We start from the raw sequence: 26925 nt of genomic DNA on the forward strand, positions 1-26925 counted from the left end.
GTCCACAATAGAGATTAGATAATATTCCTACACCGTGGAGATTAGCAAAAGGCAATAGGAAGATTGCTGGAAGAAAAGTAGGGAAACGACAAAAAACGGAGACGTACGAAAACAAAGTTCCCAAGAGGGGTAAAAAATTTGGTTATGAGAATTCATCGTGCGTTTTTTTTTCTTCTTTTTTAGCCTGGGTAGGACTACACTCTAAAAACAGTTTACACCCTTTGGCGTGCCCCTTCTGCCACACAACGATAATCGTCATCTGCCTTGATGCGTTTCCTTTCTTTAACGCTGCGAGCCCGGAACTTTCCAGTAACGAACGGCACGCGCGTTATCAGCATAGAACAGTTTACACCCTTTGGAGTTCCCCTTCTGATAACGCGCGTGCCGTTCGTTACTGGAAAGTTCCGGGCTCGCAGCGTTAAAGAAAGGAAACGCATCAAGGCAGATGACGATTATCGTTGTGTGGCAGAAGGGGCACGCCAAAGGGTGTAAACTGTTCTTAGAGTGTACACACTCTTAAGCAAAATTACACCCTTTTTCCACACTCTAAAAACAGTTGCACCCTTTGGGGTGTATATTTGTCCCACAACAATAATCGTCATCTGTCTTGCCCGCGTTTCCTTTCTTTAACGCTGCGAGCCCGGTACTTCCCAGTCACGAACGGCATGCGCGTTATCAGTGTGACGCAGCATTCTCGACAGGAAAGTAGCCAGCGCAGAGTTTTCAAGAAAGGAAACGCAAGCAAGGCAGATGACGATTATCGTTGTGGGACAAATATACACCCCAAGGGGTGCAAACTGTTTTTAGAGTGCACACAACGATAATCATCATCTGTCTTGTCCGCATTTCCTTTCTTTAACGCGGCGAGCCCGGTACTTTTCAGTAACGAACGGCATGCGTGTTATCAGCATGACATATCATTCCCGAGAGGAAAGTAGCGGGCGCGGTGTTTTCAAGAAATGAAACGCAAGCAAGTCAGATGACGATTATCGTTGTGTGGCTTGGGGTGCAACTTTGCCTACACTCCAAAAAAGCTTTGCACCCTTTGGGGTGTATCTCTGCCACACAACGATAATCGTCATCTGCTTTGCTTGCGTTTCCTTTCTTGAAAACGCCGCGCCCGCTACTGGCCTGTCGGGAATGCTACACTCTAATAACAGTTTGCACCCTTTGGGGTGTATATTTGTCCCACAACAATAATCGCCATCTGCCTTGCTTGCGTTTCCTTTCTTGAAAACACGGCGCTCGCTACTTTCCTGCCCAGAATGCTGCGTCACACTGATAACGCGCATGCCGTTCGTGACTGGGAAGTACCGGGCTCGCAGCGTTAAAGAAAGGAAACGCGGGCAAGACAGATGACGATTATCGTTGTGGGACAAATAAACACCCCAAAGGGTGCAACTGTTTTTAGAGTGTATGTCCATAGAGTAATTTTTGTACACTCTAAAAACAGTGAAACTCGCGATGGGCATCCCAGTCTACTCGTCAACGCAGAAGCTGCTGGAAATGGGTGCCCACAACACGGTGGAAGAGCTGGTGGAAGCACACCTATCCCACCAGAGAGTAAGGCTGAGCCGGACAGAGCACGGTCGGGCCGTCCTACGCAAGATAGGATGGCAAATTGAACAGCAACCGACAACGGAGCCACTCCCCACAACGTGGAGAGACATTATTAAGACCAAGCCTCTCCCCCGGAACATGCAGCCGGGGAGGAACGACGAGAGACGCTCTGCGCGGGCCAAGGCAATGGCTCGACAGCTGGAAAAGGACCCAGAGGTTCTCTACGCGGACGCCTCGCTTCCCAAGCACGGAACCAGAGCAACGGCGGTCGTCACCACCATCGATAAACTGGTCACAGGCGCGTCGATACGGACGACGAATATAGCCGAAGCAGAAGAAGTGGCCGTGGCCCTCGCACTCGCACAACCGGGAGTGAGGACCGTGGTCACAGACTCCCAGACCGCCTACGCAAGCTACCGCAAGGGGAACATCTCTCCCGCGGCACTAGCGATCCTCACCAAATGCAAATCACCGGGACGGGCCGTTGAGCTCGTGTGGGTCCCGGCTCACTCGCAAGTGGAAGGCAACGCACTCGCCGACCACTATGCCCGAGAACTGTCAATCCGGGCCGAGGACGAGCCAGAGCTACCGCACCCCGTGACAAGCTACAAAGAAATCACGCAAATGTACAGAAGCGGCAGATGTAGGCTTCCCCGTCCGCATCCGCAACTCAGCCGACAGCAGCAAACGATCCTGCGACGCACGCAAGCGGGGTCGCTAGCGCATCCCGTGCTCTTGCACAAGATGTTCCCAACAGAGCATGACACTTTATGCCCTTTTTGCAGACGGTCAAAAGGCACTCTAGCACACATCATTGCAGAATGCACTAAGCTCAAGAACCCCCCACCATCCCCAGCCCCAACCCCCCCGAGCGATGGGAGACCTTGTTGTCCAGCCCCGACCTACCGACCCAGCTCGCGCTGGCGGCTAGGGGCCAGGAACTGCTGGACGCATATGGGACCTGCGAATAAGGTTCCACCCCATCTGGTGCCAGCGCGCACCAACCGCCACTAAGCGCTCAGTTCAAAAATTGATTCTCTCTCTCTCTCTCTCTGCGAGCCCGGTACTTCCCAGTCACGAACGGCATGCGCGTTATCAGTGTGACGCAGCATTCTCGACAGGAAAGTAGCCAGCGCCGAGTTTTCAAGAAAGGAAACGCAAGCAAGGCAGATGACGATTATTGTTGTGGGACAAATATACACCCCAAAGGGTGCAAACTGTTTTTAGAGTGTAGGAAACTCGATGGCTATGTCATGCTGATAACGCGCATGCCGTTCGTTACTGGAAAGTACCGGGCTCGCCGCGTTAAAGGAAATGCGGGCAAGACAGATGACGTTTATCGTTGAGCGTCAATGATACAACTCAAAGGGTGTAAATGTTTTTAGAGTGTAAGAGTGCACACTCTACACTCTTAAAACGGTTGCGCCCTTTCATGTGTATATTTGTCCCACAACAATAATCGTTATCTTTGCTTTTTTTATAGATTAGGTTCAGTTTTCAAGCTCCCGTGACTGCTCGCGTCTCTGCTGTCGCACTTTGCTTAAAGCCCCTTGATAATTTGAAAGTAGCAACGCTCTCCTCCTCACGGCGCTTTCCTCCTCGATTCTCCTCTCCCGCCGGCTGCGCACCTCCTAGGCTCCCGCGGACGGGCCGCAGGATTCTATGGAGGCGTGTTATTTTGGGCCAGTTGCGCGCCCCAGTGAGGTTGAAAATTTTGAGAAATGCTAATAACAGCATTGATAATGCTGGAGGCAACGTTTGTGAGGAGGTTGGTTTTTTTCTTAAAGCCGTATGAACGGGGCATACCGATGTAAAGGGAGCTTTGAGGCGAGTTCTATACTCCAGAGAATTTTTCTGCCACATGATCAGATGCTCTACTTCGTGCGTCTGATCTAGTATTGCTTGTGACACATTTGTGACCTTTGTGTGTGGCTTAATAAGCGAAAGCCTTAGACCTCTGTTTCAAGGTCCCGTTGTGAGCTACAGAAAATATCACGGGACCGAAGGAAGGCGGGAAGCTAACTAAAGCATGTGCAGCCGCGTATAAGAGATGATTAATGATTAGTAAAGTAATGATTGATTATTGATTGGATTAAGATGAATTCAGGTGTATTAAGGAGGATTAAGGTGGATTAAAGTCGATGAAGGTGCATTAAGGACGATTATAGTGGATTAGGGTGGATTAAAGTGCATGAAGAAAGATAAGGGTGGATTAAGAAGGATGAAGGCGCATTAAGGAGGATTATGGTGGTCTAGGGTGAATTAAAGTGAGCGAAGGAGGCTTAGGGTGGATTAACGAGGACTAGGGTGGACTAAGGTAGATGAATGTTGATTCGGGGGGATTAGAGTGAATTAAGGACGAATATAGTGGATTAGGTAGATTAAAGTGAATGAGGAAGGAATAGGGTTGATTAAGGAGGATTAAAGTGCATTAAGGAGGGTTAGAGTAGATTAAGGTCGATGAAGGTGGATTAGGGTGCATAAAGGAGGACTCTCGTGGATTATGGTGGATTAAAGTGAATGAAGGAGGGCTAAGGTGGACGAATGTGGATTCATTATGGTAGACGATTAGTCTACCATAATTAATCTTAATACTCAATGAACCCTAATTCACCTTAGTCCAGCCTAATACTCCCAATCCACCTTAATACAACCTACATGGCCCATAATGCACCTTAGCCTACCCTATACGGCCTTAATCCACCCTAATCCATCATTAATCCGCCTTACTCCCATCTCGTCCACCTTAATCCTTATTCATGCACCTTAATCTAACTTAATACACCCTAATCCACCTCAAACCGAATCCAGCTCCATGGTCCCTAATCCATCCTAGTCGGTCTTAATCCTCCTTTATCAACCCTAATTCATCTTAATCCGCATTAATCGTCCTTAATCTTCCTTTATCCACCTTAATTCTTGTTCATGCACCATAATCCACCCTAATCGGTTTTACTACCCTTTCATCAACCATATTCCACCTTAATCCTCCCCGACCTACCTTAATCTTTATTCATGCCTCCTAATCCTTCTTAATGCCCTCTAATCCACCTTAATCTTCTTTAATACACTCTAATCAACCTTAATCCTCCCTAATCCACCTTATGTCAATCACTAATGATTCATTAATTAACTTGGGTAATCATTCGCTTATACAGGGGTGGACATGCTTTGGGTCACCTCTGGCCTTCCTTGGGTCACGTGATACTTCCAGTTTACAACGCGACCTTGAAACAGACATCCAGTGGCGTAGCAATAGGGGGGGCCGGGGGGCCGTGGGCCCCGGGTGCAAGTGGCCAGTGGGGGGTGTCATCTACGCCTGAAGACACCCTTTCCGCCGGCTACACCCGGGGGGGGGGGGGGGGTGACAGAAGACGTATGGGCCCCGGGTGCCAGACGACCTAGCTACGCCACTGCAGACATCTAAAGGCTTTCGCCTTAATTGAGCAGCCCCAGAATATTAAGCATACTGAGGACAACCGCAACAAAAACGCTGGTGAGCAGGCCGGAAGAATGAAAAAAAAAAAAAAAAATGCAGCATTACGGGATGCTTTGCTACGAGCTATAACAAAGACGCCTCAGCTCGTAAACAACGCTGTTCTTTGTCGGGAAAAAGTTCTTTCGGCCAATGTCATGCAGCCACTGCTTCCTGCGCAAGCCATCACGCTTTCCTTGTGGTATCATAAAAACGGCATTACCATCTTCAGGCTTCTTGCTGCAGTTGTATGCGCGACAGCCTGGCTAAGCCCTAGCACATAGAGCAGGAAACACCGTGTACAACGTTCGCTACGCCGAGCCAGCCGTGCTGAGGAAAATGGCGCGAACGAAAAAGAAAACACAAGCAAAACTCAAGATCCACGCGTTTCCAAGGGCAACGGCAGGGAGACGAATCGTCGTGCAGAAAAACGGGAGCAAAACTGATTGCCGCGAGGGAACGCACAAGGGGGCGAGGAGGAGGTGAGGAGGTCGCGGGCGGCGGCAGAGTTCAAAGAGTGTCGCTACTTTCAAATTATCAAGGGACTTTAACTTTGCTCGGTCAGCACGGCGCGGACGGGGCGAAGCAGCACTGTCCGTTGTTTATCTGTTTTGGCGCGTTGTATACGTGCGTGTTTTGCTGTAGTCTCGGTGCACCATGCGGTGCAACGTTGCCCATGGTGGCTGAGCGATTGCAGCGCCAGAGTTCAGGAAACTATGCCCGTAACATCGGCAGCCGCATCCCGGCACGCCAAACTGTAGTGCTTGCACTTAAATCTGAGTAATTGAATACCTGTTCAATGAAAAATTTTGATGTTTTCAGAGAGAGTGCCTATTAGACCGCAATACACGTTGTATTCCTCATTTTTGTTAAATTTTTGTCTTAAATACAAGCATGTCTTCATAATCTGTTATATCATACAATCTTCATTCTGCCAATTTTTATTGGAGAGGACATAAACCTCACCAATAAAACATTTAAGTGTTTCATAAAATATTGAGTGCAGCAGTTCCTCCTGAAAAAAAAAAAAAGAAATCTGGCATAACATACGAATAACACCAATTTTCCTTTTAATAAGGGAAGAGCAAATGGCATAACGGTGATAAGCCTCAAGCACTGTTCCTCCTGGCTAGCCTGCAGTACTGGTATGTTACCCCGGGTTACCGGCCGATACCAGCTACACCAGCCGATACCAGCTACCAGCCGATACCAGCTACACAGTTATCAGCATAGAACGGTTCACACCTTTTGGAGTGCCCCTTCTGATAACGCGCTTGCCGTTCGTTACTGGAAAGTTCCGGGCTCGCAGCGATAAGAAAGGAAACTCATCAAGGCAGATGGCGATTATTGTGTGGCAGAAGGGGCACGCCAAAGGGTGTAAACTGTTCGAGTGTAGGGCGAAAATATGCTCACGGTAGAGCGTACGCGCATTTCAAACGCCCTAGTCTCTTAATCATGTAACTAGTCCAGTATTGGGCATCAGAAAACCAAATCGGGACGCCGCGAAAGCAGCACGACACCCTAGCCACCCACCCCACCAAAAAACATACTCCTTACGAATATTTTACATTCACAGCATCCAGTGGGAAGCAAACTTTTCTGAAAGGTGGGTCGTCTCAGAACAATGGCAGAAATGGTCAACTTAACCGCTTTGAGCACGTGTGTACCTTACAATTTTTTTTTTTTCAAGAACGCCTTTGTATCAAGGTAGAAGGCCCGATCAAGCACCTACAGCTTTCAGATTTGCAGTTTTCTACAATATGCCTTACAAATTGCCATTATATTTGTATAGATGCCAAATTATACATTCAGTAAGTGCTACTGGGCGCCGTAAATTTCTGGAAATATTGCTCACATAAAACTCTTATAATCGGCACACGATGCAGTTATCACTGTGGTATACGAAATGAGAAAGTGTTCCATTCAGCACAAATCTATGGTATGGACCATAGACTCATAGTCCGGTGGGCTTGTATGTAGCCCCATTTTCTGCATGCAGTGGCACCTTTACGAGCAAAGTACAAAGAAATTCCATGTACAGGTGGTCTGCAAGACCAGCCGAGAAAACGCAGAATAGAAAGGCCACATCCAAGGCTGGTCGACAGTCCAGAGCTCCTATGCAGGCTGCAGCCAGTGCCAATGCATCCAGTTTTGCTTGGCGCAATTTCTTTGTGACAGGCAGTTCAATCCATACCAGATTCTATTCACACCACGATGATCGCATCTTGCCACAAGGTTCGACCAGTGCTGGCATGATACGAGTACATCCCCCACTTGGCTTAACTGCAGAACGTTCACAAAAGTAATAACGTGCCCATTCGACTGCCTGTTGCAAAAGGCATACACCAGAGGGCCTACAAGCATCTCCAAGAAGAGCAAACCAGAATTCTCGAAATTTGAAATACTGCACGGAGGGCAGCAATGAAACTGGTTATGCAGGGTGTTACTGGGAGATTCAAATACTGCAGACCACGCGAGAGCTGTATGCCAAGCAATGACAAAAATGACCTGTGAAACACTATTGCATTCTGCCAGCCAGCTACCTGAATGTACAAGTCCACACAAGGTTTGTAAACGAGGTTTATTTTCAATTTGGTTTGCAAGAGACTTGCGACAACATGTAAATACGCGGTTTGAAAGGAAACTTTTTATATAACAATTTCAAACCTCAGCTGACATACAGAGAAGGGAGAGAGGGTACATGTGTCCTTAAAAAAGATTAAGCCACATCTAGATTACTGCTGCTTGCACTCTGCTGGAGGCTCCCCTTTCTTGGTGCTCTGTGAAGCAAAAGACATCACAACTGAAAACAAAACAGCACAAGTAATCAAAGTCAAGCCTGCATTGGGGGTTCAGGACAGCAAGCCATGCACAACACCCAAAGCTTGGCAGTGAAGGCTACCATCATTCCAGTTTGCTACAGGTGCACACAACCCTTCCAAACATGGAAGCCATCAAAATGGAAGTCCCCCACAGCTAGCCTACACAACCAGAGACAAAGTGCACATTAAAGTGCCTTAAAGGCATGCTCCTGCTGAGGCTTGCATAAGCCCTACAGATACTTTCTAGTGAAATTTCCACTACATCTGGCACATTTTGGAAGCATCTTCATGCTCCTGCTTTTTCAATGTTTAATGCAACTTCACGATAATCAGCAGTGACAAGCAACGAAAGGTCACATGAAATGCCACAACTGTACACCCAAAAAGATCAACATGAAAAGCGGTGCCTCCCGAGTGACCTTCCCCACACCATCCGGTTTAATGAACTACGAATGGCCAGCAGTGCAAAATATGCAGCAAGCTGTGTTTTAGTCTGAGATAAGATTGTTCTTGAGGCTTCCTTGTTTTAGAAACTTCTGTGAGCAGCTGTACAGAAGACTAAAAAGTGAGTATTAAAACAGGAGTGCACACTAAGCAGAAGCTTGCAGAGAAAGGAGGAACTGCTACTAAAGGCTTGTTCTAATTGTACCCCCACATTTTATGCAGGCAATCAACTCAAAACAGCTCTCGCAAGTACTAGTACAAGCCACGTTACAGAGAATCCTCAAGGTGCACAAATCTCAAGATGTTGCAAACCCAATTTCTAATACCAAGGCAATTGCACCTTACATTAAAATCAGCTTTCCAAGGCTGTGTACAAGAGTACTACTACGACACATTCTTTTTGGACAGATCCTTACCATAACTACAAGATACAAACCAAAATACACAAGTTGGCTACAACATAGCACTAAAATGCTTCAAGCAGGGGTGGGTGTTTAAGCAGTTGACCAATTTTACTATGCGTGCCTTGATGTCGTATGCATGCATGTTATAAGCTTTGCAGATCTTGGCTTTCGAGAACAAGGCTGTCTGGCCTTAGACAAGGTGTAAAAGAAGGAGAGACAAAAGGCAAGCAATGCCTGATGAGCTCTCGGCTCCCTTTAAATAAATACACTACCATCTGGCTACTTTGCAATTCTGAAGTTCTAATGCAGCACTGTAGTTATTGCGAGACAACCAAAGCAAATGCATGCATGTTCGTCTTGTGCGTTACCCTGTCAAGTGATACGTACACAAATGAAACAAGCCCTAAATCAAGCCTTAAAATTCCAGCCTTTTAGACAATGGACGGATTCATGCTGACCATAATGAAATATGTTAACACTATACTACATCACTCAGTTTTGGCAGCATTCCCGCCAAGCTTCGAGTGCTACATGTAGGACACACTTGGGACCGGATTGCTCCAGCATACGGAACCTCCAGTACGGAGTATGTGCGTCCCTCTAGAACTTTGATGTACCTGTCAGTTTCTTTGAGAATTGGACACAAATCAAGTCCAACCACCAAGTGTCTGCAGGATACTACACAATCTGGCGGCATAATAAGCACTGGCTTATGTGAAGCGACAAGGGACGAATGTAGAAGGCAGTGAAATTCTGGCTGCTGAATGTTCTGTGGCCATTTTGCACGTTGATCTATGTGCAGCTCCCACTGCTAAGCAGACCAGTGACACCATTTTGGAGCGATGCTGTTCACTAAAGGATAACTACATTTAGAGGGAGACATTGTGGAACTACTGCATATGGAAGTCAATTTGGAATGCAACTAAGGCAGCAGAGTAGGTAATTTGCAGAAGATATTGGGGGAAATTACAAACGTGTCACGGGGAGGATGGCAGAGATGTGGCTAAGTGTTTAGTACAGTGATGTTTGCATGTCTGGAACAACCTATGCTCCTTCTCCAAAATAAACTGCAGTTTTCGTTTTCCCCTTCTTACTTTGAACTGCTCAGCAACACAAGATGCAAAATTACCACAAAAGTAATGTTCAAGTTTTAGTGCACCAAAGAGTTGCAATAAGCCCCCCCAAAAAAGCAAATTTAGTATAAAACTTTAATACTTATCCAAACATGACCTTCGCACAACTAAGGGTGCTACCAGCTAATGTGTGCGGCACAAGAGCCAACAGCATTACAATGCAACTTATGTAAGCAATAAAAGCGCAAGCAAGCAGAGAGGCTCATGGCTAGTACAATGTGCAAAGCAGTAGGACTAACAAATCAACTAAAGAACAGCGACTCTTACCTTGGGCGCATAGTCTGGGTCATTCTCATCATCTTCGTCAAGGAACTCGTTCTGGTCATCATCTTCCTCATCATCGATGTCTTCTTCATCTTCATCATACTAAAACAAATGAAATGAAATATTTCATGGTACACACACCTTTTACCAAAAGGGGCAACGTCTCAACACATTTTCTGGCATAAGAGCAACCTGCGCCAACAACAAAACCAAAATGCAATTTTACTGAAGAACCCACAAGCACTGCGCGCTACAAATTTTTGCGATCTGAATACATCTACCAAGACTCATCAAGTCCTTGTACAACACTTTAGTATGGCTAGGTGCAGAAGCTTCAACATTATAAAAGCAGCTTTTGAAGAGGAAATTGATTTGGTTTAAGATTCCTATGCAATGCAGTGGCTATGTCTAAGGAATGTCGCAGTGAGGTTGGGGTGGTCAAATCTAATGTTAACACCAGGAGTCCTTAATGTGCATGTAAAGCTTATGGCAGGAGCATGTTTTGTAAACTTCAAAATGCAGCTGCAATGGTCAAGAAATGAACAGTTGACTTGATGCTCGGGAGAAAGCCGTAGTGGCAGGTGCACGAACTGAGGAGGGAAATTAACAGTGAGGAAGGCCGTGAATCGGCACAGCTACATCAGAAACAGCTCTAAATGGCTGCAAGTGGTTAGAAGCCTAGGGGCGCATACTGTGCCTGGGGGCAGCATATGCACATATGTATAATTAGGGACACATGCCCTGTTCCATGACAGTGGCCCCCTTTCCACTCGTAATGTGCTCCAACACATAAAATGGCTCTGATGTGGTGAAGCTGACTGGTAATAATTATGCACCCTTGCCAGACCCAAAATAAGTGCAACCCTGGCTTGGTTCCTGGTAGGTTTTAACTGGCAGAGCAACACCTTGGTAGATTCTCCGTCCCAGTGTCTGTCAGGTGTCAGATTATTACGCATCTGTCTTCCTCTGACTTCCGCTGTGAAGCGCCACCCAGATGGTACTCTCCCCCACGACTGTTGCAAGTGTGCCAACTTTGCAAACATGCGTTACTCCTGTCTCGGGATGCAAGTGTAGCAAATTCTGATTGGACTTCAACGCTACACTTGAAAGTGATGAGATATGACAAGCATGGCAGTACTGCACCTTTCAGTTGCTGCAAACAAAAAGTCAAACAACGCAACTGACATCCGTCACTTAAAGCTTCGTTCCCCGACTGCTGCGCTGTTCACACAGAACTTATCATTCATTGCAAAGGTGATTGCATTCATAAGTTCACTTCACAAAGCGGGAAGGCTTGGCTTTTTGCAGAAATTATTGTATCTGTAGAAGCAGATTTACTTTTAGTGCTTTGTAAACCGAGCATGGCAGAACAACCATCTGCTAGCACAAATTGGTAACATGTCTGGACTCCTTGGCCAACGCAGTCTGTGAAACAGCGCAAAAAGCCTGAAGCTGCTATTGGTGGGTGACCAATACAAGTCAACAGTCAGCAGTCGCCGAAGGATGCCTACAGGTCAGAAACAATGATTGCCAGCATGCGCCTCAGGTGTCCAGTATGTGCAACTCGCTGCCTAATGAGGGAGTTGCACATGCCCAGTCCTGCATAACAAATGCCTTGGACATCACTTATGATATGCTGTGGGATGTGGTAAGTGATTAACTTACCACATACAGTGTAAATGACAGTGTAAGTGTGGTAAGTTGTCTTTTTTGAATCAACAAGAATTGCGACAACGAACGAACGTGTTCCACACACAATGCAGTGGAGGAACACTGCAGGAACTGCCCGACCAAGCGCAATTGACAGCGGCATTGTTATTACTGTATTCTTGTTGCCGTTAATTCTGCTGGCTGAAAGATGTGTTTGCAGGTTTCTTCTCGTAAAATTGAATAAATGCCACATGATGCACTCGCACATCTTGCATTATGATGAGGTGCAAAAAGAAAAGTGCATCCTTTTTTACCAAAGCATGGCGCTGCAGAAGTTGCAAAATTCAACGTAACCATGGGAACTTCACTAGTACAATAAGCATGTAAGGCATGCAGACTTAGCGCGCGTCTGCTGCAGATGAGACCCAAAATACGGCTGAATTTGTCCATAACATGTAAAATGTGACATGAATATACTGGAATCATTAGAATCGACACAGTGGTGCAAAGAGGGGTTACTGCAAACAATGTATGATGAGTGCATGCAATTCTGCGAGTCATCCACCTAGGTTGTATTTACTTTAATACTTTACACACGGAATGTGAGACTTGACTGTTGGAATATGAGCAATCACGTTTTTCAGTTGCCGCGAGCCTGATCACATGCATGCCTAAGAATGATAGCAATCTATGAAAGCGTAGCATTATATTTGACACTTTGCAAAGAAAATGGAAAAGCTCACAGATGCTGCCACAATGCACTGGTGTGTGTTGGTCACACACTGCATTTTCAGTAATCATTAGATAAGGCACAAACAAAATTCAGCTTCGTATTCATGAGTTGAGCGATTGACTCGTACTCAAAATATGGAAAAGAAAAAAGATGCTGGCATTGCCACGCTAAAGTGCCTTCTACGTGCATGGAGGTCTCTTTCCCGCATAACTTTGAAGCCCAAGATGGCGTACCTTGGCGCAACTGACTCCCTAAAGGGAGCCTTATATACAGTAACTACACTATGCATGACATGCTATACAATTCCGTCCCCTGAAAACATACCTAATATACCCTGCATAATAGACAACTCACACCTATTTGTTTCCCCCCCAAACTACATGTTTATGAGAGTAATATCGTATTGCGACTTGAGCTAAGCCTTTTACTGTCCAAGTGAAACTAAATTAGTGTGCTGACAAGATGCTGGCAACTCCACATCATTGATTAACAGAACCGCAGCCAATCCCCCCCCCTACCCCCAGTGCTCCACAAAAATTACTCATTATGGCTAATGATCCATGCAGTGTCTAGTCAGCAAGATATGCGCACACAAAGTTTGGTCAAGCTTCATTTTCAGCTATCTTGGCAATGCACAAGCTTCCAGTACCAATTCAATGGTGCTGCGAGCAGGAGATCTTCAATATTGTGTAGGGTAACCTAATATAGAACCCCATTGACACATTTTTCAGCGAAACGCAGAATACTTAGAGGGACCCTCCTCTTTGAAGCCAGAGATTGGCCCATATACCTTTTCGCATTCCTTTGCCCCAGGTTGATGTACAGCATTTATTTTTGCTTGATTGGACCCCTGTATCATCATTGGTTGATCTGGCCTTTGTCACAATGACTGAGCATGTTGCCATGTTTTTTTTCTCATTTTCAGGAAACATTTTTTTATGGTGTCACAGTTCGGGATCAGTATCGCTGGTTCTACTTGCCCTATCACAAATATTTTTTGTCAGAAAGTTGGACACTTAGAGTGTGCAGTGCAATAGGACCTATGATAAACAATGTTGCAGAAATTTTCAAAAAGTTATTTGTCCTGGGTGCTACTATAGGTTCTTACTTTTAAAAAAAGATTTCCATGCTCTCACTAGATCTAAAAGTGGCTTGGAACACTATTCTTGCTGTTTCGCACTCAGTCTGTTCCACATCATTTTTGTATGTTAATTTTTATCACACCATATATAGCTTTAGTAAACAGCTCACCTCCAAGTTGTGAAAAGGACTGAATTTTCTTAATTTCTAAAATGTTATTGATATCCTAAATTGGCCCGTAAAAATAGAAGAATTAAGCTAGTTTTATCCAAATCTGCCCAGAATTAATTTTTGAAGAGTAGGGTCCCCCCATTAAAGGGACCCTAAACAGCTTTACACTTTTTTTACACATGAAATGAATGTGCACATTGTGTACGGAACGCAACGACGACCATATTGACAAACATGGCTGAGCTACACAGTGCAGGGATTCCACATAGTCAAGAAACAATCCTACGCTTATCTCCTGGTCTTTCCGGTGCCTCTCTGCACATTGTGATGGCAACAAGGTAAACACTTGATTAATCAACCTACAAGAACCTGTGATTTCCAGCTTGTCTGCTAGCGCACCTCCCCGCAGTTGCACACCTGCTTTTCCTAGTTGTGTTGCATGTATATTTGCATGATTGCATGCTTGCAATCCACACATCGCCTGCATTTCAAGTACACAGTTACATAAGTAAAATCAAATTGCATGTCTTTTGCTGCATCGACACAATGTTTCAGCTTTCGTAGGAACTGGTTATGTACACCATATAAACAGCACTGGCATGTCTCTGCATACGGTATCATGGTGCAAGTATGGCAAAGTGCAGGGGGGAAGGTAGTGGGGCCTTCGTCTGTTTGCTTGCACTTTCGCTTTCTCATTTGTACGATTGGCTGTCAGGCCTCTAGCTACATATTGTAAACAAAATGTGCAGTGATCACATATTCAGAACACAGGGTACTAGAGTGGCACTGCCTCGCGAAAGTGCAGAGCTTGGGCCTGCACAGCAGTGACTATGGGTAGCTGAAAAATGTGGAGTTATGGTAACCAGATGTGATGTGAATGGCGTTTTCAAACAAGGAATAAGAAACGCAAACTTCACATAGCTAATGACGCAATGTCCACATGCCATTTAGAGTAGTAGTACATGGCATGCACAAGAGCAAGCTCGAGGGCAGAGACAAGAAGGAAATGGAAAAACGAGTGGCAGCCACATTCTTGATAATCCAACACCTGTTACGTTGCTTTTACGACATTTCCAAGCGTTCTTGCGGCTGCATGCTTGTTGTAGACTGCCACTATATAAAAAATGTTTGACCTCAGGGTTGTTTAGGGGGTTTTTGACTGCGGGGAATGCCGCAGATCACCACCACCAGCATCGGAAACAATCCTGAATGGCTGCCAATACAGTTATTGGACGTCTTGGTGCTTGTACTATGACTGGAGACTGTGTGTGTGTGCGTGTGATAAACAGACAAATACTATGTTCTGAGACAGTTGCCCCTTTGGACTCATAATATGATTGATCACCTAACATGACTGTACTGCAGCATATAACTCTGGGATGGGAGCGGCCATGAAGCAGCTCTGGGAGCAGAAAATTTGGCCCTTTGGAGCTGGTCTGGAGCATTAATTGTCCGTTTTGGAGCAACTTCGTTAATGTCAATGTGAGTGAAACACAAGCACGAAGAAACATGTTCCTTGTTTAACTTTGCAGAACACTATTAGGTTACGGCAGATCAGTTCTACAGAAGCCTGCAAGATGAGCAAAATTCATGACCAGGAAATGTCATCCACCTGCCTATAGCATAAACCTAAAAAAGGAAACCCATACAGGTTTCTCAGGAACTACCATTAAATTGCATACCAGATGAGCCAACTAAATGAGGCCAAGAAAAATAACCAAGAGCTTTCCGTCAACAGTGTCCACTCAATGTTGATAGGCTTGTGTTAATGCTAGTAGAGTTTTTTTCCCCTTTTTCATTGTGAACAAGCAACTTTTGTTTAGTTTTAATGAACACTTATTACCTTACTTTTTTCAATGAGGTGTCAATGCAAAGGTTGTGGAATATGTCCAGAAATTACAAATAACAGCATACATATATAGCGACCTAGGTCTTGTGTAGTCTGCCACATTATTGCCGCAAATGCAATTTCGGAGGTTTGTGGTTTCGCCAAGCAGAGAAAGGGACACTAAAGGCAAACAGCAAGTCAAGCTAAAGTGATAGATCAGTGCTTGAGAATCTCCATGGCGTCAATATCGCAAACAGAGCCGTAATTATCGAGAAGTTGAGGCAAATGCAGGACATGATTAGAGACTCCCCCGGGACATTGAAGCACTTGCCCGATGACGAATGCACTCAGTTAAATTCTGTTGCTAGTGCTCAACTACTCGCTGCAAAAAACATCATTTTGTTGTAATAAAGATAAAATCAAATGCTGCTTCTCCAGTTTTATTTATTTTTAGAAAAAAAAGAAAAAAGAACTCATTGAAATTGCCCTCGACAACGACGCGGGCGGTCGAAAGGTTTTGTTTGCGCTCGCCTCTGCGCTGCCCACGCTTTCGCATTTTCCTGATCGCGTAGTGCTGCGCTTGTTTTTCTGGCTCAAACTCGCACCAACTGCAAGTAGCAGAGAATTCGACTTGCATGTGATGTTGCGGAATGCCCGAACGGTCCACGCCACTTGGCCAAAAAGCAGCTGCAGCGGCGAATCCACCGCTGTTTTGACTCTGTACCGCCATCTGTCGGGCGCAGTTTTACTCACCAATGGCAGGCAGCAAAGGATGGTGATGGCGCATGCAACGTCACCACTCCCCCGTTAAGTGGCGGGAGATTTGAATTTCGAAAGAGGCATTCGGAACATTCAGATGCAATTTTCTCATAGACTAAGTCTTTGCTTGGCGTAAAACAAGCATTGCGAGGTTTCTGGGATGGTATTTTAAACAGTCCACGTGGACTTAGTATTCGCCTTTAGTGTCCCTTTTATTATGACCACAATCTGGCTGCTAAGGTTGACTAAATACAAAATTTTACATCCTTGGCTTGCGTTCTGCGGCTGCAAGATCCCAATTTTGTGTGGTGTGGCCTTGCAGAAAATAGTGTAGCCCGAGTGCAAATTTGAGTAACAATTGCGGTTGCCTTTTGGATAATTGCGACCAAGAAGTTTCATGAAAGCAAGCATGTGGTTTGTCGATGTGCTGCACTATCATCCCAATAACCGGACGTGGTGCACGTGTGAAATAGAATTAGAATGTCCCATGCACGCTGTTTGCACGTTCATCAATGCAGAGGTACCAAAAGGGGGCAAAATCAAGCACTAAAATGCATAACGAAATTGATGAACTACACGCTGAGCAGACTGTATGACCTTATTCATTCAGTGTGGTTTCCCTTCCCAAATCGGTCCAAATATATGCAAGCGCACAACACGTTTATAAAAAATTAGCAATGCACTGTGTAGCACAAAAGAGTTTTCGCTTACTTGTGGCCTAGTTACAATTATGCCACCAGACACACCCACACTCCAAGGACGTCGAGCTGAAACGGATTGCTTAGACTTCGATAGTAGGCATAAGCGCTAGCTAATGCATGTCTATGGCTCTGCGGTTGCTACTGAGCACGCACATACTAATTTGGCAACTTCGTTCGGAATTAGTGTTTTGGCGCAGGTTGGCACAGCCCTTCCATCCCCGAGAACTGTGCAAGAACAGTTACCGAGACTGACGATTGAGCACTTCCAGCATTTCAGGAAGGGGCTTGACAGGCCTAACCGTGAGTATACATTTATTGTATATATAGCACTGTGCGAGAGTGACTGCCTCTGCAGTGCTAAATTTACGTGAATGCAGAGTTAACAATTTAGGATGTGGGAACAGAATGGAGACATATCAAACAGGAACAAACAGACCGGAGCCAATGGGCCAATTTAGACTGGGACCTCAAAAACTACACGTAGCAGCGGGGAAACAGTGAAGAATGTATAAAGAGGGTTGGACTGTTGCAGCGTGGGAAGGACTACTTTCAATTATTTTGCATATCTACTATTTCTGGTTTAATGTGCACCACTGCTGTAGTGTTCACTGTAGTGCACAAAGTTGTTGACTAAAGTTGTGGGGTTGCGCGACCCTCGCGCCTCCCCTGATGTTTTTCCCGCATAGCGCGTCTCCTGTAGTGCGGCTTCGCCGCACACGCGGCGGTCCGAGTGGTACAGGCGCAGTCCGAGAGATGGCGCTAGTGTTGCGCGGCTGCGGGGTTACCCTCGGCGGGAGAGACAAGGCGCGCTCTCTTGGGTTCGAGACAGGAGGCCGCACGGACCTGCCGCGCGTGCAGCGCCCCTCTTTCCCGGCGGGTCGGCGCGCGGCGGAGGACGTCTCCCGCGAGCGCGCGGCGACCGATGCATCTGCGAGACCGCCTCGCGTGGCCGCCTTCGAACGCGCCACGATTCGCGTGACTATACACGCGGACGACCAGGCGTTGGGATCCAGCATGGAGCGAACATATTCGCTCGCGAGGACGCGGTGAGTCGGACTTCTAGATTTGTCGCGCGCCTATCGGCATGTTTTGGGGATAGCAACTCGGCTAGCAGGCATTGATCTATGAAAGGTGCAATAAATCCCCTTGTGATTGTTTGCACTACTGTGTTGTCGTTCCTTTGTCCCAAGAGTACGGAGGAGAACCCCGTATCTCCCACAAAGTTCTGCACAGAGATTCTATTTCCACCCCCAAAGAACAGTGAATTGCAAGAAGTCTTACAAAATGCATGTCACACTAAATGAAAACCATTTCTGATACGTGCAATTAACCTGGGAGCTTTGAATATCTCGGCATCGAGCAGGGACTGTACAAACCTCATCCTCCTGGAGGGCCTCTCCCGTGAAGTAGAGCACGGCACGGGGCACAATGCGTTCCTTGAGCACATGCCCGATCTCGAAGTCGGCAGCGAGCAGGGCCTGCGTGTCCTCATCCAGCTGCTCGCCTGCCGCTTCACTCGGTGGGCTGAAGAAGTTGAAGAAAGAGTCCTTCTGCACAGTCTTGGTCACAAAACGCACTGTTCCCTTGCTCTTGTGCTTCTGCTTTTTCTTGAGTGTTTTCACTGTCACATTCTTTCCCTTCTTCCAGTCAATTGTACACCTGCGCAAGTACACACACCAATGAACTGAGAACTGGGCATGGCCATGGCCCCATGACTTATTAAAATAAAGGCCAAAAGCAACGAAATTTCACCGTAGCAGAAAGCATGCAACTTGTGCATGCCACCTTAGTAATGGCTTTTGGTAACAGCAGATTATAAACATAGCGTAAGAACCCATACATAAGAGCATTTTGCCCTCAAATTTACAGTTCTTACTACAGGCGATGGAAAACAATGCCAGCAAATATCAGATTTGAATTTTTGGTTCCTTTACTACTGCACGAGTACCATCATCCTCACTGTTCCCTCCTTGTTGCGGCATATGCGAAAAAGCCTCTCCCGTTGCCCCCTCCGGCTCAAACGTTTGATGATGCCTGTGTGGCTAGCACAACTTTTCATTTAAAAGCGGCACTACAGTGGCATCACCTGTTTGGTGCTATTACGATAATGCCACGCTATGAGCAATGCCGCACACTGATGCGACAGGTCAAAACAGCGACGTCACTCGTGTACTTCAGTTGGCTACTGGTGCGGCTAGTAGCAGCTGCGTTACCGACTTCAAGGTACTGCTAGCTATGTACGATATTTATAACCTTCAATTACAGACTGGTGCACCTTTAAAAATCCTTGAATCTAAGCCGACCCTAGAGTCTGGTACACGATTATTTGTAAAGAAACTATCGGCCTAGATTTGAATAAATATGGTATATCACCACAGGACAGATCTAAGAATTGTGGGAAAAATAATTTAACGTTTTGACCCTAATGAAGTACAGATGAACCCACTCATAACGATCCCATATTATCTATTAGTTATAACGACCACCCATTTCACAGCATTTATCATTTTCCAACCCTCTGTATTGAAACTGTTCAGATATACTGAACATATTCAAAAGCGCCATACTGTTACAACGAACACTTCACCCTTGGTAGCTGTAACAGGAGGGCGCATGCGAAGTTCCGAAGCACACGAGCACAACTGAACTGGGTGCATGCATAGCTGTAGCTTAGTTAAATAAATTGCACACTTTGAAGGGAGAGTCCACATGTAAGTAACTACAGTCGAACCCACTTAAATGATACCGGATTTAACTATATATAGGATATAACGGTGAGCAGGCATTGCACAGTTAATTTTTGTATGTGTTCTATGGTTAAATGAACGCTTGCAATTCTCTAATGCTGCTTTATCAGTAAGCAACTAAATCTGGCAAACAGGTGTGAGCACCGAAGAGAGAGAGAAAAAAAACAAAAAAACATGAGCCCTTTTGCCACATGGGCCTCTGCGAGATGTACCCTGCATGGCACGCCGTTGTCGCAGTGCATCCCTTGCCTCGCACCCCTCTCCCAGCACCCTTTCACCTTCCTTCCTATGTCGAAGGGGTGGAAGGGAGAGCAGCCACACTTGATTGTTATAGCCAATAACTCTGCGTGGGAATGTTGTAGCAAGCAGTTTATTTTACCATAGAACCCACACAAAAGTTTACTGTGCATCGGATGCTCATTGTTACATCCGAGTATTGTTAAATCTAGTAATGTTAATTAAGTCAATTCAACTACTTTTTTCTGTTATTAAACTGTTCGAATGTTTGCTCCTCTGCTTCCATAACCAAGATTGTAACAATGGGATTACCTTGGCACTTGAATATTGATACAAGTGTGACTGATTTGATACGATGAACAATTACTACAGTCGAACCCGACTATATCAAACCCGTTTACATCGAATTATTCCATATATCGAACAATTTCTGGACACTGTATAGTTACAATGAGTATATATAGCAAAAATTACGCTTACATCGAACAAAACTAGTAGCGACTCCCGATATATCGAATGTCAAGCGGCGGAAAGTGCCCCCGGAAGTTGGCTTTCCCTCGCAGTGACGGGAAAACCCGGCGGCGCGGCTCCATCCAACCGCTCTCCCTACGTGACCGCGCTACCTCGGAGCCGCCGACACCCCCCTACAAAAAATGATCCTGGCCCGCCCGCCCGCAGCGCTTGCTCAGACAGCCAATCAGAGGGTGCCCTCGTCGTGCAAGATGGCGAAAGCAGCGAAAGTGCGAGTTGTCTCGAGACTTATCTGATTCATTGTGTGCGCCTTCTCCCGCAGTGTTGCCGTGATGAAGCGGCAGAATTCTCCTTTCGTCGTGGAGCTCGAAATCATAAATCGGATCGAACGCGGTGACAAGTCGGATGTCCCCGCAACGTACAAGATTCCGAGGTGCACTCTCGGCACGATCTTGAAGGGGGAAATTAGGGCTAAAGCGGCCTAACTCGCGACCCGGTGCCCGTAGTTACGCCCGTGGCGCCCGACGCGTACGCACAGCCGTGTACGAGTGGTTCATCCAAAATAGCTTCAGCCGTACAGACTTCCGCGTGCTCGGTGGTGACTAAATTCTGATTAATGCGACGAAGCCGTTGCCATTGTTGCCGAAGTTTGGAGCGAGCTGTCAATTTCCGGAAGCTGTTGACGAATCAACGGTGGACGAGTTTGTGAGCGCAAATGATGGTGTCGCGACCACGGGAGAGCCCGGAAACGAAGACTACATTGCTGACATCGTGCCGAGCACAAGTGAAAATGGGCACAAAGAGGAAAGCAACGACAGTCTTTGGCCCACGTCCTCCGAAGTGATTGGTGCGCTCGCACTAGTCCGGTGCTTCTGCGCGAATGCGGAATGTTGCGGCCTCAGCTGCTCCGACTCCTTAAACAAAGTGGAAAAGTGCGTGCCTCGCACGCAGCGAAATTGCACAAGCAGAAGAAAATGCAGGACTATTTCGTGCGAAACTAAGCTAGTTTCATCAATAAAGTGATTTTATGAATGGTATGTGCTTTTATGACATCCAACTATTTAGCAGGCTTATATCGAATTATGCTCTATATCGAACTGATAGGAGTTTTTTGGCGAGTTCGATATAGCCGGATTCGACTGTAGTTGCAGAACTATGGAGTTCATTATAAATGGCTTCCACTATATTACAACTGTCCTGAAGGGGAAGAAAATTGCCAAGAACTTGCAAAGCTGATTGTGGCAGCATACTAAACAAATGTGTGCATGTTGTAATTACTGCCACACACAAACAAACATGACAGCAAAATGAGCACAGCACATTTTTTGTTGCACTGATGAGAAAGGGCGGATGAGGCCTGTATATCTAGCCCAACCACCTGACGCAGTGCGAGTGTAACGCGATCATAACAGTCCCGACAGCTGCTAGGGATCAACACTTTGTTGCAGTTCCTTGACATTGCAATGTCAAGTGGATGCAGCTCTAATGCAATGCAGCCTTCACTAATGTTTACAGGAATACTAAAATGAAATAAATTGACAGACTTGCGGATTGCACTCTAGCAATGTGTGAAGACACTTAACGCAAAGTATTCTCTGCCTAGCTTAGACACTCGAACCTATCTAGCCTCTTACACCATCGTGGTTTCATTTAACTGGATCTACATCGGGATATGCATGGCATGACAGGCACGAATGACAACATCTGTCTCACTTTGTCACAGACGTAAGACCAAACCCCATGGTTTACTTGACACAAACATGGTCGGCCCATATGGCGACGCTCTGAAGAGCCCTGGATGATGCTGGATAGCAAGCTGCCTGCAAAATGCTACGCATACAGTATTCCCATAGTATGTGGGATCTGCATAACACTTCTCTTGTGTGTCCCGATATTTGGCTTCAGCATGCTACGTGGTTGCAGCAACCAGCCACTGTCGTTGCTATGACAAGCAATTACAGTACAACCTCGATACATTCCCGTTACGTACATTTTCCCGGAACCAATGTTCGCAATCAAGAACACAAAAATGACCCAATAGAGTTGCGCTCAATTTATACCGGTTCATACGTTCCCGGAAAATACAATTTCTTGGCACCAATCTTTAGTATGCCGCCAAACTGGATTGTACAATCCGTTTCCCAACCACTAGATCCAATGTAAAGATTTAAATGCGCAAGGTGCATGCCATCAAAAACAGTATATAGCTGCCCCCTGCGGTAGCTTCACAGCAATGCTCGTCGAGCGTGAAAATGCCGGTGTGCACTTAATGTTTAATTTTGGTACCAGAAAATCTCAGCGGTCGTCGCATATGGCATTCACAACTATCACCGCCAATCCTATTGCGATAAGCATCCTCGCCTATCTGTTTAACAGTGTGTGGCGACGTCCGAAGAGTAGCGCACGCTTTTAATAGGCGATAATCTAAATGCGCTGCCGTTCCCTGCTGCAGACTGCAATCGTGCAAGTTTTCTGGCCGTTGGATCCCATGTGAACGAGAAAAGGCACGAGGCGCACACGATTGGGAACAGTATACAGGGTGCTCCAACTAACTTTAGCCAGATTCTAAATATGTGCGAATGCCACATAGCTGGACATAACCAATGTCTGCTGTCATTTGGAGATATTTAGATTTTTTTGCATTCTGCCTAATTGAATCATTAGTCTTATCTTAATCAACTTCTTAAACATAATTAGAGGAAAAGTGAATTAGAAAATTGTAGAATGACATGAAGAACTCCCTATCCAGCTTTTTGTTGCGCAATATGTGCTACATAATAGATTTTCCGAGCGTGAAAGAAGCCAGCAAATGCATGCTAATGGCTACTCGAGGCACTATGTGCATTTTCGTAAAAACACTTCGCACCGAAGCAAGAGACATGTAATTCCACTTTGTCTGCTTGTTCCCACTGTCGTGCAGTCATGTGGGCAGATACCGAAACTACGCCATTTTTTACTGTGTTCCACCACGTGATAATGCTCTGCGATCCGCTTGTTCTGCCTCAGTATTCGTGTAGCACTGAATTATACCGCTAGCCATGTGTGCAAGAAAAAAACCCGAGGTGAAAAAATATGAAGGCGGGACCCGTGACGTATGCGCCATGCAATCCTCGAGGTGCGGTACGGGAGAATGCAGGGAAGGAATTTTGCTTGCGGACACTATACAGGGCCAGTGGAGAGAGTCGCATTATGCAGTGGTGCTTGCCTTCCGAAATCATGGGTACGCAGCACTGAAATATTTCTATCTCTGCTATTAATGAGCTCATTTGAAAAAAATTTACAGCAAAATGCTCCCTAGAGGACACGTAACAACTTCCAGCATATAACCCAAATTTGCTACGGGACCTCGTGAGGGGCCCTTTAACAAGGTTTTATTGTGCAGGAGTTGGCACAAGCACTCCTATGCGAACACCACCGTAGTATGAATACCTCGAGTGAGAAGGGAAGTTGCTTTACGCTTTCTGGCTGGGTGATGTAGGCATGTACAGACTCGCACAAGCAACTCATGCCCAATTTTTCTGGCCTACTTACAGACCTTTCTGGCAATCATGTTCAGTGGTATCGCATCTACACATGAAATGGGTTCGCATGCATGCACACACTCCAGAATGGGCGGCGTTCAAAATTACACACTTACCCCTTACAGCCAACAATGTCTGGTCCTTCGAAGGACAGGGGGTCACTGTCGTCCACCTCACACTTAACTTCGTACGTTTTTGTGAGCACCGTGTTCGAGAAGAAGTCGTTTGGCTCGAAGTAAAATTCCAGAACAAAGCCCTGCAATACAACCAATGCCAGGTCTGGTAAAACCTCACTCCTCCACAGCACCAGACAATTATTGGCTATTTACTCATTGTACATGCAAGAACACATGGCATTAGAATTTTTAAAATTTGGGCCATTACAATTCACACCCGTGTAGCACTGAGTTACTAAATTTGCCAAGGACTCATTCTAAGTACTACAGTAAACTTCCGTTAATTCAATCCTGACAGAACCGACAAAACTGATCAAACTATCCAGTGGGTCAAATTAAACAAGATGCAGAAAGAAGACCAAAACACCGCTGATTCACTTGGCAGTACTTGCTCAATTCTAACACAACCAGCTTGTGTCGAAAGTGCTAACGCAGAGATAGCATATACCGTATTTACTCGAATCTAGGCCGACCCCCGATTCTAAGCCGACCCCCTAAAGTCCAAAGCCAACAAAAAAAATCGAGGCCAGCATTCACAAAATGCAAACAGAATTTATTGAATCTGAATGTGCAGAGCTCATTCAACATCACCGTCGCTGTGTTCCTTGTTGCTGTCACCTTCAAACAGTGCACTATCTTCGGTACCGTCAAGCGCATTAGATATGCTGCACTTTTTAAGGGGAAAGGCTCCTCGAAACAACTTTTTTTTTTATTATTTGTACCAGAGACTTCAAAATTCAGCGAATTAGAGAGTTTTTCATGCAGATTTAAAATATGCAATTAGTTTTTGTGTAGCTGCTATAGTTCTCGAGTTATACTATACTGAATGACAAATTATGGCGATCTTTACGGGCACTTTTTTATGAACTAAACTTTTGCAAAAAGTATTGTGCTATAGCTCATTTAGCTCTTCATAGATTACAGAGTGCCGATATCTAGTCAAAAAACGTGTTCAGTTATTGGAAGTGGGACAAACAATTTTGACACTTCAAACATTGTTTCTTTCAGTTCCCTGAGACATAACTTTGTACTATTGTAATTATTGACGACTGATATTGAAATTTCAAGTAGATATCTGCATTCTACATACTTTCAAGAGTATGTATGCCAAATTTCGTTAGTATACACCAATTCTAAGTGTACAAAAGGCTTCCCGGAAGACACGAAAATATCAACAAATTTGAAAATGAGAAAAACAGGTTTGAAAGTTTCAAAACCTTCTATTCTTCAAAATCCAATTGTTTTTACATGAATCTTGGTCACACTTAGAAATAACATGGAATGTCTTGTGATGCAGCGGTTTTGGAAGGCCGATGATGGCACAAAATCGCGAAAGCGGGTCATATCCAGCACCTATAGCGCGCGCTGCCAGAACAGCCTTCACGTTTACGGCAAAGCCGTCGCGCGAGCTCCCGCTGTCGTAGCGAGTGTTCGCCCCGGGGTCACCGCACGCAACGGCCGAGATGATCCGCTTCGACGTGTGCGTGAATGAAAGCACAGATTCAGGGCAGTCAGGATTTTCGCAGCGTAGCTCTAGGTACGACGAAAGTCCTTTGCGCTTCTCAGCTGCTTTTCGGACGGAGAGTTTCCGTTCACGGCAAGTGGGGCATGCCGAACCTGTCACCAGTGCCGTCAATGCGCCGATCTCGCACAACACCGTGCTAGCAGCAGGGGCACCGACCGACCTTTATTCGCTTTTGAAGAATTGCATCTTTTTCTGCGATGCACTGATGAAATCCACAGCAGCGTCGATTTTACCACTGTCGCGGTAGGCCTAACCGACGTCGGAGCGTCGTACTCGGCTGTCGTTTTTTTAACGCCGTTTCCCTCGGTACTTGTGCCGAGTTCGATACTTCCGGGCGTCGAAACTGCACTTTTTCGGGCTAGTCATCTCAAGAAAACGCGGAGAGAACACTGGAAACTGTGCGGCTAGCGAGAACGCGCGGCGGTGGTTCGGCTTTGCTGCACAAAAGGAGCACCGCCGTCCAATGGCGGGGCCGCGCTGCATGGCGCGCAATTCAAAACGCGCAACAGTCTCGTCTTCTTTCTCGTTTTTCTTTTATTCTCCGTAAACATACGAGACTGACAGCCATTGAACCTTGGAGGAAAGGGCTGAGCTGCACGCCCCGATGATTGCAAATGGCGGGCAGCGACGCTCGATTGCGTGAGAACGATGCAAACGGCGCGGACTTTCTAAACTTTCGGTGGACGATAGAGTTACCGCCGCTCACTTAGGCGCATTTTTTGGTGACTTCTCGTGCGAATTTCGGCCTGATATTTACAGAAATAAAAGTTTATAGACCAAAGATGGCAATGTAGCTTAAAACAAAAAAGTGATTTTTTTTTAGAAAACCGCGATTTCTCGACCCGCGTCTCCCCTTAAAGGCGCGCACCATCAAAGTACCTGGGATGTCCCACGCTGCAGCTACCCACCCCGCCAGCTGCGATAGCGATGCATGTTTGATGCAGCCCGTAGCCGTTAGCATGTGGTCTTCGTCAGTCAACCAGTCCGTGTTATATTGCCGCAGACGATCCTCGAAAGGTTTGTTGATGCAGACATCAAGTGGCTGCAACTGGCCCGTCATGCCGCCCGGTATGACAGCGGGGCGAGCGCAGCCTTCGCGTCAGTCAACTGCCCACGGTAGGAGTCAACGACAAGCAGCAAGTTCTTTGTCTAACGGGCTCCTGGACGTCATCGCCACACAATCTTAACCCACTCTTCCACCATTGCACCCGTCATCCACCCGTT

General features: G+C 46.1%; 1 protein-coding gene across 4 annotated transcripts in view; it reads right to left on the reverse strand.

Moving 5' to 3' along the window:
• Nucleotides 1–7597: 7597 nt before the first annotated feature.
• The window catches only part of LOC126537581 (nucleosome assembly protein 1-like 1-A), a 30159-nt gene continuing 10831 nt past the window's right edge, over nucleotides 7598–26925 (reverse strand). For 3 of the 4 annotated variants that reach the window (XM_050184709.3, XM_050184706.3, XM_050184708.3), the window contains exons 10-13: nucleotides 24117–24256; nucleotides 18401–18683; nucleotides 10106–10204; nucleotides 7598–7815 (exon numbers count right to left, since the gene is read on the reverse strand). In XM_050184709.3, coding sequence (XP_050040666.1) covers nucleotides 7771–7815; nucleotides 10106–10204; nucleotides 18401–18683; nucleotides 24117–24256 — 567 coding nt within the window. In that variant the 3' untranslated portion in view covers nucleotides 7598–7770. Of the gene's footprint in view, nucleotides 7839–10105; nucleotides 10205–18400; nucleotides 18684–24116; nucleotides 24257–26925 lie in introns of all 4 variants that reach the window. The other variant, XM_050184710.3, reaches the window with a different exon arrangement.

This window comes from Dermacentor andersoni, chromosome 4, assembly GCF_023375885.2.
Source record: "Dermacentor andersoni chromosome 4, qqDerAnde1_hic_scaffold, whole genome shotgun sequence".
Classification (NCBI taxonomy): Eukaryota; Metazoa; Arthropoda; class Arachnida; order Ixodida; family Ixodidae; genus Dermacentor; species Dermacentor andersoni.